At 42.9% G+C, this 14,946-nt stretch overlaps 1 protein-coding gene across 4 annotated transcripts in view; it reads left to right on the forward strand.

Annotated features, from left to right (window-relative positions):
- Positions 1–14,946, forward strand: part of LOC129837658 (angiopoietin-1-like) — an 86,368-nt gene that overhangs the window by 25,410 nt on the left and 46,012 nt on the right. For all 4 annotated transcript variants that reach the window (XM_055903994.1, XM_055903992.1, XM_055903995.1 and 1 more), the window contains 2 exons: positions 5,007–5,118; positions 6,873–6,964. In XM_055903994.1, coding sequence (XP_055759969.1) covers positions 5,007–5,118; positions 6,873–6,964 — 204 coding nt within the window. The remainder of the gene's footprint in view (positions 1–5,006; positions 5,119–6,872; positions 6,965–14,946) is intronic.

Here is a 14,946-nt window from a genome sequence, read left to right on the forward strand (position 1 = left end):
TATGGCAGTAGTATAGTAGTGGTAGTAGCAGCAGTATAGTAGTGGCAGTAGCAGCAGTGCAGCATCAGTATAGTAGTGGTAGTAGCAGCAGTATGGCAGTAGTATAGTAGTGGTAGTAGCAGCAGTATAGTAGTGGCAGTAGCAGCAGTATAGTAGTGGCAGTAGCAGCAGTATAGTAGTGGCAGTAGCAGCAGTATAGCAGTGGCAGTAGCAGCAGTATAGTAGTGGCAGTAGCAGCAGTATAGTAGCGGTAGCAGCAGTATAGTAGTGGCAGTAGCAGCAGTGCAGCAGCAGCATAGTAGCGGTAGTAGCAGCAGTATAGTAGTGGTAGTAGCAGCAGTAGCGGTAGTAGCAGTATGGCAGTAGTATAGTAGGGCGGTAGTATAGTAGTGGTAGTAGCAGCAGTATAGTAGCGGCAGTAGCAGCAGTATATAATAGCGGTAGTAGCAGCAGTATAGTAGCGGCAGTAGCAGGAGTATAGTAGCGGTAGTAGTAGCAGTATAGTAGTAGTAGCAGTATGGCAGTAGTATAGTAGTGGTAGTATAGTAGGGGTGGTAGTATAGTAGTGGTAGTAGCAGCAGTATAGTAGCGGCAGTAGCAGCAGTATAGTAGCAGCAGTATAGTAGTGGCAGTAGCAGTAGTAGCAGTATGGCAGTAGTATAGTAGCGGTAGTATAGTGGGGGCAGTATAGTAGGGGCGGTAGTATAGTAGTGGTAGTAGCAGCAGCAGTATAGTAGCGGTAGTAGCAGTATAGTAGTAGCGGTAGTGGCAGTAGTGGCAGTAGTAGCGGTAGCAGCAGTATAGTAGTGGCAGTAGTAGCGGTAGTGGCAGTAGTATAGTAGTGGCAGTAGTAGCGGTAGCAGCAGTGTAGTATAGTAGTGGCAGTAGTATAGTAGTGGCAGTAGTATAGTAGCGTCAGTATAGTGGAAGTAGTAGGAGGTAGCAGCATAGTAGTAGCGGTAGTGGCAGCAGTATAGTCTTGGTAGTAGCAGAAGTATAGTAGTAGTGGCAGTAGTAATAGTAGCAGCAGTATAGTAGTGGTAGTAGCAGCAGTAAAGTAGTAGTGGCAGTAGTAATAGTGGCAGCAGTAGTAATAGTAGCAGCAGTATAGTAGTAGTGGCAGTAGTAATAGTAGCAGCAGTATAGTAAAGGTAGTAGTAGCAGCAGTATAGTAGTAGTGGCAGTAGTAATAGTGGCAGCAGTATAGTAGTGGTAGCAGCAGTATAGTAGTAGCGGTAGTGGCAGCAGTATAGTCTTGGTAGTAGCAGAAGTATAGTAGTAGTGGCAGTAGTAATAGTAGCAGCAGTATAGTGGCAGTAGTAATAGTGGCAGCAGTAGTAATAGTAGCAGCAGTATAGTAGTGGTAGCAGCAGTATAGTAGTAGTGGCAGTAGTAATAGTGGCAGCAGTAGTAATAGTAGCAGCAGGATGTGAGGGCAAAAGTGTGTAGTTCATCATAACTCACAAATGGAGAAGACAATGGGGTAGATATGATTTATCTGACTTATCCTAGATATATTTTAGGCAGTTCACTGGGTAAATTCATCAGCTTAGATTTCAAGGCTCTTCTCTTTTTCAATTTGTCAGAGTATGAAAACTATTGTTGGTGGTGTTTCGCCTAAACTTTAAACCTTGGTCTGTGAAGGTCCTGATACATCAGCTTCCATGATTAGTCTAAAGGGTTTTCTGACGGCATGCGTCCGTTGGCATGGTAACCAAGCCAACTTTGAGGTATTGGTAAAAATGAATAAATGTACTTCAGGGAAAATATGTTAGACCTATGCATTTGATTTCACGCTCTACTTTTGGGAGTTCATTTTTGCGCAAAACCAGCAGTGCAACCAGCAGTGTAACCAGCAGTGCCAAGTGGTAAAGAAACCAGGAGTGCAACCAGCAGTGCAAAGTGGTAAAGAAACCAGCAGTGCAACCAGCAGTGTAAAGTGGTAAAGAAACCAGCGGTGCAACCAGCAGTGCCAAGTGGTAAAGAAACCAGGAGTGCAACCAGCAGTGCAAAGTGGTAAAGAAACCAGCAGTGCAACCAGCAGTGTAAAGTGGTAAAGAAACCAGCAGTGCAACCAGCAGTGCCAAGTGGTAAAGAAACCAGCAGTGCAACCAGCAGTGCCAAGTGGTAAAGAAACCAGCAGTGCAACCAGCAGTGCCAAGTGGCAAAGAAACCAGCAGTGCAACCAGCAGTGCCAAGTGGCAAAGAAACCAGCAGTGCAACCAGCAGTGCCAAGTGGCAAAGAAACCAGCAGTGCAACCAGCAGTGCCAAGTGGTAAAGAAACCAGCAGTGCAACCAGCAGTGCCAAGTGGTAAAGAAACCAGCAGTGCAACCAGCAGTGCCAAGTGGTAAAGAAACCAGCAGTGCAACCAGCAGTGCCAAGTGGTAAAGAAACCAGCAGTGCAACCAGCAGTGCCAAGTGGTAAAGAAACCAGCAGTGCCAAGTGGCAAAGAAACCAGCAGTGCCAAGTGGTAAAGAAACCAGCAGTGCAACGTGGTATTAAGGTTATTAATGTTAAAGAGGATCATATTTACTCATCATAATTGAGGGGTTTGGGACTCACTCTGTCAGTCCTAGTTTACTCATCATCATCGAGGGGTTTGAGACTCATTCTGCCAGGCCTAGTTTACTCATCATCATCGAAGGGTTTGGGACTCACTCTGCCAGGCCTAGTTTACTCATCTTCATTGAAGGTTTTGGGACTCTTTCTGCCAGTCCTAGTTTACTCATCATCATCGAGGGGTTTGGGACTCACTCTGCCAGTCCTAGTTAATCCATCATTGAGGGGTTTGGGACTCACTCTGCCAGGCCTAGTTTACTCATCATCATCGAGGGGTTTGGGACTCACTCTGCCAGGCCTAGTTTACTCATCATCATCGAGGGGTTTGGGACTCACTCTGCCAGGCCTAGTTTACTCATCATCATCGAGGGGTTTGGGACTCACTCTGCCAGTCCTAGTTTACTCATCATCATCGAAGGGTTTGGGACTCACTCTGCCAGGCCTAGTTTACTCATCATCATCGAGGGGTTTGAGACTCACTCTGCCAGGCCTAGTTTACTCATCATCATCATCGAGGGGTTTGGGACTCACTCTGCCAGGCCTAGTTTACTCATCTTCATCGAGGGGTTTGGGATTCACTCTGCCAGGCCTAGTTTACTCATCTTCATTGAAGGTTTTGGGACTCTTTCTGCCAGTCCTAGTTTACTCATCATCTTCATCGAGGGGTTTGGGACTCACTCTGCCAGTCCTAGTTTACTCATCATCATCGAGGGGTTTGGGACTCACTCTGCCAGGCCTAGTTTACTCATCATCATCGAGGGGTTTGAGACTCACTCTGCCAGGCCTAGTTTACTCATCATCATCGAAGGGTTTGGGACTCACTCTGCCAGGCCTAGTTTACTCATCATCATCGAGGGGTTTGAGACTCACTCTGCCAGGCCTAGTTTACTCGTCATCATCGAGGGGTTTGGGACTCACTCTGCCAGGCCTAGTTTCTTTTGATTGGTATTTAACTCGTTCAACTATTTAGTGGCGTAACGATGGGAGCTGTTGAATCATGTCCTATTGGAGGTCAGTCTGGTTATTATTAGCCATGATCGGTGAGTCTACAGTATAGTCCCACCAAAATCCATACCAATGACTCTGCGTACTCCTGTGTTGTCTCTTGGACAAGAGACGGGTTGAAGACTTGAAGTCCTCTTCATGGAAGAAGGAGATACTTTTAACACATGGCAAACACTGAGTGATGGGGGGTAGTTTGGTTTATTTTCAGCGTCTACACAAAGGCTCCTCACCCCCATCGGCCCCCCGCCTCCCTCTCTGTATGGCACACTCCCATGTCTACCGACGACAGCCAACATCTGGAAAAGTTTGTTCTCAAACTTATTTTTCCTTCTGACCATTGTGAAGTGAATACATTTTTTTCATCAGACTTTTTTGTGTTTCTTTCTATTTATGTTGTGAACACCTTTGACGTTCTCCTTAGACATTTGACTATATTTCGCTACACATTTCACTACACACGCAATAACATCTGCTAAACATGTGTATGTGACCAATAACATTTGATATCCCATAAAGCTCTGGGGAAAAGGAGTTCACTAGATACTGTAGGGAATAGGGTATCATTTGGGATGCACACTGAGTAGGATGCTGACTGTTGACCCCTATGCAGCTACACTACATTGTAGTCCCAGACAGCCACAGGTGAAATATTGCATTCTTTAGCTTGGAATGTCCGGTTCACCATTCTTCCTTTGAAACCAAACCTGTGGCCTATAATGACTATACTGATCTCCAGTATGTAACGTATTACAGAGCCCAGGTCTGCTAGGCCTCATTCACGTGGTGTTTTTTGTTTCAACACCTTTGGCATCCTCCTTTGACATTTTATCATTACTAGGATCCTGCTGGTTGTTGACGCCTCTGTAGCTATTGGCTACAGTACATTGTTGTCCAAGAGAACCGAGGGGGAAACCTGGACTTTCCGGTTCACCATTCTTGCTTTGAAACCAAACCTCTGTCTGACCTACACTATAATGAATGATTGTATTGATCATGTAACTTAGTGATCTCAGGTAGGGCTGGGAATTGCCATGGACCTCACGATACGATATTATCGACATGCTTAGGTGCCAATACGATATATGTTGCGGTTCTAAATGTATTGCGATTCGATACTGTGATTTTATTGTGATTCGATGTTCCAGACATATTGCTCACCATACTGTATGTCTGCTGCAGAGAGACAAGAGAGAGCCATGAGAACACGTTTTGATCAGTCATGAAAATACAATATCTGAAAACAAATTGTCTCCCTAGTTTAAAAAGAAGATGGAGAACAAGCTATGAAGGAAAAATGAGCTTTTGGTGCAGGTACCGCCAGCAAAAATAATATTGTCGATACAATATAGCATAAAAAATAATATGCCGATATGTAACTATCGATTTTGTAATCCCCCCCCATCACTAATCCTAGGTATGCTGTCTGTCCCCCCCTTCAGGTGGTGCTGCTCAGTGGTCATCTGGACAGCTGGAATGTGGGCCAGGGGGCCATGGATGATGGTGGTGGAGCACTCATCTCCTGGGAGGCCTTGTCTCTGCTTAAAGACCTGGGTAAGAACCTGGGAGACCCTGTCTCTGCTTAAAGACCTGCGTCAGCACCAGAGCCTGGGAGACCCTGTCTCTGCTTAAAGACCTGTGTCAGAACCAGAACCAGGGAGAACCTGTCTCTGCTTAAAGACCTGGGTCAGCACCAGAGCCTGGGAGACCCTGTCTCTGCTTAAAGACCTGGGTCAGCACCAGAGCCTGGGAGACCCTGTCTCTGCTTAAAGACCTGTGTCAGAACCAGAACCAGGGAGACCCTGTCTCTGCTTAAAGACCTGGGTCAGCACCAGAGCCTGGGAGACCCTGTCTCTGCTTAAAGACCTGCGTCAGAACCAGAACCAGGGAGACCCTGTCTCTGCTTAAAGACCTAGGTCAGAACCAGAACCTTGGAGTCCCTGTCTCTGTCTAAAGATCTGGGTCAGAACCTGGGAGTCTCTGCTTAAAGACCTGGTTAAGAACCAGAACCTGGTAGGTCCTACTGTTCCCTACTCATACTGAACTACGTTTGACCTGGGCCCCTAGTCAAAAGCAGTCCACTATATAGGAAAGAGGGTGCCATTTAGGATCTAGACTATGTATCTGGAACATAATCCACTATCTCTGAAGCTCTTATTGACATGAGCCTCAAAAAAAGATGAGTGCTTTGTATCGAGTCTATTGGCATCTTTTGAAGCTGTTTTGTGATCAGGGGCCTTATGCATCACGCGTCTCAGAGTAGGAGTGCTGATTTACGATCAATCAGTTTAGTCTTTTACATCACTATGAGTAAGATAACATGGACAGGAGAGACCTGATCCTAGATCAGCACTCTTGGTGACGTACACTTGAAAATGCATTTAAACTGAGGTCTGCTGACTCATAAAATATAGCAATTAGCATGGCTTACTTCATTCTTTTTCTGGTCATTGTTCACTTAATGAAGTATGACTTTTTTCCACATGAAGTGTAATTAGACACGTAAAGTAGACCACCGAGCTGTTTGTGTTCTCTGACTGAAAGCCTTAACGTTGACTTGAGAGAAACGTTCCTTTTTCCACTAATGTTGCAATGGAAACTACGTCATTCCCATTGAATAGGTGAAGACATTTTAATGTCTGGACAATAATAACCAGTCGCTGCTTTATTGTTCATTCTTGCGGATGGATGGATGCATAGTAAAGTACTTGGCTGGAATATGCTCAGCTTTGCCCACTATTAAAGAAGAGGACCTATCATCAATGAAACTTTTAGTCAAGATGAAGCCACAGAGCAATAATTGGTCCCTTGGGCTTTGTTCAGCTACGTCCCAAATGGCACCCTATTCCCTATATAGTCCAGTACTGTTCACCAACGCCTAACAGTAGTGCACTACATAGAGAATAGGTTGTCATTTGGGACTCAACCCTAGACATGGCACTGATGTCAGATGAGGGTGTAGGCTACAGAGTTATATTAGAGGACCTTTATAGGAAGGGAGTGGCCTGCTGTCCTTTGTTGCCCACATAAAGTAGTAGCCTCGGGGGGGGTCACTTCTAGAATAACACACAGGCTGAAACCCAAATCAGATAAGTTGTCTCTGGAAGTCTTATCTATGAATGGGGCTCATCATTGCAGTAAATATTGACCAGGGTCTGGTGAATAGGAATGTTCTGCTGAATATATGGAATATTAAACAGCCCAAGGGTTGGTGAGGAAAAGGGAATCCATTGTTGTAAAGCTCTTTCTGTATTGCTGCTTTGTTGAAATGGTTGTGGCCCATGTATGAATTGTGATTGCGTGTCCAGGTCTGCGTTCCAGAAGAACCCTCCGGACAGTGCTGTGGTCTGCAGAGGAGCAGGGAGGGGTTGGAGCGCAACAGTACTTCCAGCTTCACAAGGTACCTTTCTACCTTGTTGGCTTTTTACTGTCGATTTAACTTGTACACTCTAACCATTATCCTCCTATCATACAGTACATCCTATAGCCCTCAAACTCAACTCTGGACCTGGAAGTCAGTTCCACTGCTTTGTTTCATTGTTCCCCTCTAATCAGGGACGGATTTTAGACCTGCAAATGAGCAGGCTGCGGACCTCGTAGGGTCAGAGTTGACTAGCAATGTCCTATAAGATCCTTTTTTGGCTAGATTTAAGACTTCTGTTCTCTCCGCTTTAGATTCTTACACACACACACACACACACACACACAGGGGTCCACTGCGTAGAGGGGTGGAGGATGAAACAGCACAGCTATTATGTGGTCGTTCTTACATTTTGAATCGTTGACCCCAGTCTCCTTTAGATTGTGTGTGTACCAGTAATAGCATTTTATTATCAATAGCTGATGGCTTTTCATCTACATCTACATCAATGATCTACATCATTGTTCTTTGCCAGTCAACATGTGGTAGGAACTGGCTTCATTCGGAGCGGTACACAGAAATGTAAACTGGTGTCAGATCTACTGTAGGAGAGCCACTGGGATGTAGGCCACTGCACAGATTGTTTAAGTCAGAATGGAGCCGAGACCACACTAACTGAATAGCAGCATTCTGGGAGCGTGGTGGTTTCTGTGTCTTCTAATGTGAACGGAATCAGAATGGCCAGAGGTTAGAGGGGAACAGAGGGTTTACATCCTGACTCTGACCAGAGACCCACCTTCTCCCTGGCCTGCACTGGATCCTACTACATACTATTTCCTCAGAATTCTCCAAAAGCTTCAGTAGACAACACTAAATGTCCACTACACTACATCAGTGGTATTCAATCTTTTTCAGCAGGGACCCCATTTTTTTTTTTTCACCAGATTTTCTGGGACAACTATTTTTTCTCGTGAACCCACCCCAAAAATTACGACAAAACTTAAAACATTGGTACATTTCAATTCTTACATAAACAAAGACCTTCAATTCATTACACTTTCATTTGTTATCAAAATTAAAAGAAACCAATAAATATATTTACTCAATAACATTTTATTTATTTAATTATCTTTCTCAAAAATGTTTGCATGTTGTCCCCTACAATAATCTGTTCTTTCCATGTTTGTTTCCGTGCCCCCGACTTTGAATAGCACTGTCTTAGATCCCGTCCAGCTGGCCCTGCATTCAGACGCTTGCAGCAAACGTTCCCGTGGTGTTTATCAAAGAGGAATCTGCATTGACTATCATGGAGTTGGTGTTTCTATTCCACTTTGTGGGACATTCTATGCGCTCTCCCTTGCAGAAGCGTATTTGTCCTCCAGTGTCTGAATGGGGGGTGATGGTCCAGTCTTTTCACCCTACTTCTCTCACATCCTGGTAAAGCTTTTTAGCTCAAACGCTGGCCAAATAAATCAACAGCCAGGAGAGATGAATGTACAAATGTATTTCTCTGTGTGTTGGGCGTGTGGTGTGTGTTCTGGTACAAAATGGTTGTCGTGCATCACCCAAGAGTGCTACACGTTTGTGGTTGAAGAGGGGAGTTTCCCACCTTACTATATATTTGTATTTATTATGGATCCCCACTAGTTTCTACCAAGGCAGCAGCTAATCTTCCTGGGGTCCAGCAAAATTATAAAGTTATACAATATAAAGCACTTTCAGCACTGGAAAAGCACAATATAATTCCAATCAATGATTATTTACGATTGTATACCTATTCTGCTGTCCCCCAGGTGAACATCTCTAACTTTAACCTAGTGATGGAGTCTGACATGGGTACCTTCACCCCCCTGGGGCTGCAGTTCACAGGCTCAGCCCAGGCCCGGGCTGTCATGGCTGAGGTGATGAAGCTACTGAAGCCCATCAACACCACCACCCTGGAGGAACACAGAGAGGGAATTGATTTAGAGATGTAGATGGATGCCGGCGTGTAGACTTTTCTGTTGTCTGTCTGTCTGAGTCAGTAGGAGCCAGGTGTGTAGACTACCTTCTATTGTCTGTCTGAGTCAGTAGGAGCCAGGTGTGTAGACTCTTCTGTTGTCTGTCTGTCTGAGTCAGTAGGAGCCAGGTGTGTAGACTACCTTCTATTGTCTGTCTGTCTGTCTGAGTCAGTAGGAGCCAGGTGTGTAGACTACCTTCTATTGTCTGTCTGTCTGAGTCAGTAGGAGCCAGGTGTGTAGACTCTTCTGTTGTCTGTCTGTCTGAGTCAGTAGGAGCCAGGTGTGTAGACTACCTTCTATTGTCTGTCTGAGTCAGTAGGAGCCAGGTGTGTAGACTACCTTCTATTGTCTGTCTGAGTCAGTAGGAGCCAGGTGTGTAGACTACCTTCTATTGTCTGTCTGTCTGTCTGAGTCAGTAGGAGCCAGGTGTGTAGACTACCTTCTATTGTCTGTCTGTCTGTCTGAGTCAGTAGGAGCCAGGTGTGTAGACTACCTTCTATTGTCTGTCTGTCTGTCTGTCTGAGTCAGTAGGAGCCAGGTGTGTAGACTACCTTCTATTGTCTGTCTGTCTGAGTCAGTAGGAGCCAGGTGTGTAGACTCTCTTCTATTGTCGGTCTGTCTGTCTGAGTCAGTAGGAGCCAGGTGTGTAGACTACCTTCTATTGTCTGTCTGTCTGAGTCAGTAGGAGCCAGGTGTGTAGACTACCTTCTATTGTCTGTCAGGGAGATAAGCTGAGGAGACTTCCTCGTAGTCTATTTGACTCTTGTTCCACCTGTGTCTCTGTGGCCTTTGTCAAATTAACAAGCCATGTTCCCCTTCTGCAGAAGTGCTTTTGACCTTTTTAAAGAGGAAGTAGCACATTATTTCTAGACCAATTGAACATTCAGTTCCACATTGTCTCTGTGGTCATTTTTGTGTTGATCAGTTTCTCAAATAACATTTATATGGAAGTGAAATATGCTATGTACTCCGATTTTAAAAAGAGCTAGCGTTGCTACAGTCTGTAGGCAACCAAATCATTTGGTATGACAGGGAAGAGGAAGTGTACTCTGAAACACAACCCCAGTAACGTATTTGTTGTGCTGATATTTGCTATGACAGCAGAAACTTGTCTGTAGACTAAATAAAGGGTGTGAGAGAGAGAGAGAGAGAGAGATGGCCTCAGCCTACCAGCATGTGTTGACTCTAACCTACTTCATTAACATGGGTTTCATCCAACACAGTTGTTTTGTATCCCTTCAAGCTGAGGTGGAGATAAACAATGAAGCTCATTAGGAACCAGTAGAGGGAGAGGATGTTTTAGAATTCATAAAGTGTCTCAGAGTAGGCTAGATGTGCTGATCTAGGATCAGGTCCCTCCCCGTCCCATCCATATAATCCTATTCATTATGATCGAAAAGACAAAACTGATTCTAGATCAGCACTCATACCGTACGCTGAGACGCTTTATGACCACAGGCCCAGACCTCTACAGTAATCTGATGAGCCCACTTCTCCCTCCATCAGTCCAGCTAATAGACGAGTCTTTGACTGTCCTCAGCCTTACCCAGACACAGTGTAACCACACCTGTATAAAGACTTGTTATAACAGGTCAGCCTTCTACTGTAAAGGAAATGTTTCAGGAATGACTTCACCTTATCTCAGTGGAAAAGTAACTATTCTGGGTGAATGGTGTAACCAAGAGAGGGGCTGTTCACTGTGAGGGTTCAAAAAGCCACAATGTTAAACAAATGAATCACCAACCAGCTGTCCAAACACCTCACTCTCATTTCACATAATGGCAAAAAGTCTATGTGTTTGTCCCAAATGGCACCCTATTCCCCATATAGTGCACTACTTTTGAACAGGACCCATATGTCTCTGGTCAAAAGTAGTACACTATGTAGGGAATATGGTGCCATTTGGGATTCACACTAATGTAATGCAGCTCCATCCAATGACCTTTCACTACACACATTCCTTCATTTTTCCAGAGTGAAAATGTTGTTACTTTTTCTCTCTGTTACAGTGGATTTGGGAACATGGTTGAGACTACAGTTGCTTCCCACATCAGTACCACCAGAGCCAGTCTCTCTCCTAGCATTGTGTCTCTATTTCACTTCTGGATTGTCCTTACAAATCAACATAAAGGGGAAAGGACATAACAGTCTCTCTGTCAGGTAGAATACAAGACAGAAAGCTAGATGTTTAACAGTCTCTCTGTCAGGTAGAATACAAGACAGAAAGCTAGATGTTTAACAGTCTCTCTGTCAGGTAGAATACAAGACAGAAAGCTAGATGTTTAACAGTCTCTCTGTCAGGTAGAATACAAGACAGAAAGCTAGATGTTTAACAGTCTCTCTGTCAGGAAGAATACAAGACAGAAAGCTAGATGTTTAACAGGACATAAGTCTCTCTATCAGGTAGAATACAAGACAGAAAGCTAGATGTTTAACAGTCTCTCTATCAGGTAGAATACAAGACAGAAAGCTAGATGTTTAACAGTCTCTCTGTCAGGTAGAATACAAGACAGAAAGCTAGATGTTTAACAGTCTCTCTGTCAGGTAGAATACAAGACAGAAAGCTAGATGTTTAACAGTCTCTCTATCAGGTAGAATACAAGACAGAAAGCTAGATGTTTAACAGTCTCTCTATCAGGAAGAATACAAGACAGAAAGCTAGATGTTTAACAGTCTCTCTGTCAGGTTGAATACAAGACAGAAAGCTAGATGTTTAACAGTCTCTCTGTCAGGTAGAATACAAGACAGAAAGCTAGATGTTTAACAGTCTCTCTGTCAGGTAGAATACAAGACAGAAAGCTAGATGTTTAACAGTCTCTCTGTCAGGTAGAATACAAGACAGAAAGCTAGATGTTTAACAGTCTCTCTGTCAGGTAGAATACAAGACAGAAAGCTAGATGTTTAACAGTCTCTCTGTCAGGAAGAATACAAGACAGAAAGCTAGATGTTTAACAGTCTCTCTGTCAGGAAGAATACAAGACAGAAAGCTAGATGTTTAACAGTCTCTCTGTCAGGTTGAATACAAGACAGAAAGCTAGATGTTTAACAGTCTCTGTCAGGAAGAATACAAGACAGAAAGCTAGATGTTTAACAGTCTCTCTATCAGGTAGAATACAAGACAGAAAGCTAGATGTTTAACAGTCTCTCTGTCAGGTAGAATACAAGACAGAAAGCTAGATGTTTAACAGTCTCTCTATCAGGTAGAATACAAGACAGAAAGCTAGATGTTTAACAGTCTCTCTATCAGGTAGAATACAAGACAGAAAGCTAGATGTTTAACAGTCTCTCTGTCAGGTAGAATACAAGACAGAAAGCTAGATGTTTAACAGTCTCTCTGTCAGGAAGAATACAAGACAGAAAGCTAGATGTTTAACAGTCTCTATCAGGTAGAATACAAGACAGAAAGCTAGATGTTTAACAGTCTCTCTGTCAGGAAGAATACAAGACAGAAAGCTAGATGTTTAACAGTCTCTCTGTCAGGAAGAATACAAGACAGAAAGCTAGATGTTTAACAGTCTCTCTGTCAGGTAGAATACAAGACAGAAAGCTAGATGTTTAACAGTCTCTCTGTCAGGTAGAATACAAGACAGAAAGCTAGATGTTTAACAGTCTCTCTGTCAGGTAGAATACAAGACAGAAAGCTAGATGTTTAACAGTCTCTCTGTCAGGTAGAATACAAGATAGAAAGCTAGATGTTTAACAGTCTCTCTGTCAGGTAGAATACAAGATAGAAAGCTAGATGTTTAACAGTCTCTCTGTCAGGTAGAATACAAGACAGAAAGCTAGATGTTTAACAGTCTCTCTGTCAGGTAGAATACAAGACAGAAAGCTAGATGTTTAACAGTCTCTCTGTCAGGTAGAATACAAGACAGAAAGCTAGATGTTTAACAGTCTCTCTGTCAGGTAGAATACAAGACAGAAAGCTAGATGTTTAACAGTCTCTCTGTCAGGTAGAATACAAGACAGAAAGCTAGATGTTTAACAGTCTCTCTATCAGGTAGAATACAAGACAGAAAGCTAGATGTTTAACAGTCTCTCTGTCAGGTAGAATACAAGACAGAAAGCTAGATGTTTAACAGTCTCTCTGTCAGGTAGAATACAAGACAGAAAGCTAGATGTTTAACAGTCTCTCTGTCAGGTAGAATACAAGACAGAAAGCTAGATGTTTAACAGTCTCTCTGTCAGGTAGAATACAAGACAGAAAGCTAGATGTTTAACAGTCTCTCTGTCAGGTAGAATACAAGACAGAAAGCTAGATGTTTAACAGTCTCTCTGTCAGGAAGAATACAAGACAGAAAGCTAGATGTTTAACAGTCTCTCTATCAGGTAGAATACAAGACAGAAAGCTAGATGTTTAACAGTCTCTCTGTCAGGTAGAATACAAGACAGAAAGCTAGATGTTTAACAGGACATAAGTCTCTCTGTCAGGAAGAATACAAGACAGAAAGCTAGATGTTTAACAGGACATAAGTCTCTCTATCAGGTAGAATACAAGACAGAAAGCTAGATGTTTAACAGGACATAAGTCTCTCTATCAGGTAGAATACAAGACAGAAAGCTAGATGTTTAACAGTCTCTCTGTCAGGTAGAATACAAGACAGAAAGCTAGATGTTTAACAGGACATAAGTCTCTCTATCAGGTAGAATACAAGACAGAAAGCTAGATGTTTAACAGTCTCTCTGTCAGGTAGAATACAAGACAGAAAGCTAGATGTTTAACAGTCTCTCTGTCAGGTAGAATACAAGACAGAAAGCTAGATGTTTAACAGTCTCTCTGTCAGGTAGAATACAAGACAGAAAGCTAGATGTTTAACAGTCTCTCTGTCAGGTAGAATACAAGACAGAAAGCTAGATGTTTAACAGTCTCTCTGTCAGGTAGAATACAAGACAGAAAGCTAGATGTTTAACAGTCTCTCTGTCAGGAAGAATACAAGACAGAAAGCTAGATGTTTAACAGTCTCTCTATCAGGTAGAATACAAGACAGAAAGCTAGATGTTTAACAGTCTCTCTGTCAGGTAGAATACAAGACAGAAAGCTAGATGTTTAACAGTCTCTCTATCAGGTAGAATACAAGACAGAAAGCTAGATGTTTAACAGTCTCTCTATCAGGAAGAATACAAGACAGAAAGCTAGATGTTTAACAGTCTCTCTGTCAGGAAGAATACAAGACAGAAAGCTAGATGTTTAACAGTCTCTCTGTCAGGTAGAATACAAGACAGAAAGCTAGATGTTTAACAGTCTCTCTATCAGGAAGAATACAAGACAGAAAGCTAGATGTTTAACAGTCTCTCTGTCAGGTAGAATACAAGACAGAAAGCTAGATGTTTAACAGTCTCTCTATCAGGAAGAATACAAGACAGAAAGCTAGATGTTTAACAGTCTCTCTATCAGGTAGAATACAAGACAGAAAGCTAGATGTTTAACAGTCTCTCTATCAGGAAGAATACAAGACAGAAAGCTAGATGTTTAACAGTCTCTCTGTCAGGAAGAATACAAGACAGAAAGCTAGATGTTTAACAGTCTCTCTGTCAGGTAGAATACAAGACAGAAAGCTAGATGTTTAACAGTCTCTCTGTCAGGTAGAATACAAGACAGAAAGCTAGATGTTTTACAGTCTCTCTGTCAGGTAGAATACAAGACAGAAAGCTAGATGTTTAACAGTCTCTCTGTCAGGAAGAATACAAGACAGAAAGCTAGATGTTTAACAGTCTCTATCAGGTAGAATACAAGATAGAAAGCTAGATGTTTAACAGTCTCTATCAGGTAGAATACAAGACAGAAAGCTAGATGTTTAACAGTCTCTATCAGGTAGAATACAAGACAGAAAGCTAGATGTTTAACAGTCTCTCTGTCAGGTAGAATACAAGACAGAAAGCTAGATGTTTAACAGGACATAAGTCTCTATCAGGTAGAATACAAGACAGAAAGCTAGATGTTTAACAGTCTCTCTATCAGGTAGAATACAAGACAGAAAGCTAGATGTTTAACAGTCTCTCTGTCAGGTAGAATACAAGACAGAA

Source organism: Salvelinus fontinalis, chromosome 38 (assembly GCF_029448725.1).
Source record: "Salvelinus fontinalis isolate EN_2023a chromosome 38, ASM2944872v1, whole genome shotgun sequence".
In the NCBI taxonomy this organism is placed as follows: Eukaryota; Metazoa; Chordata; class Actinopteri; order Salmoniformes; family Salmonidae; genus Salvelinus; species Salvelinus fontinalis.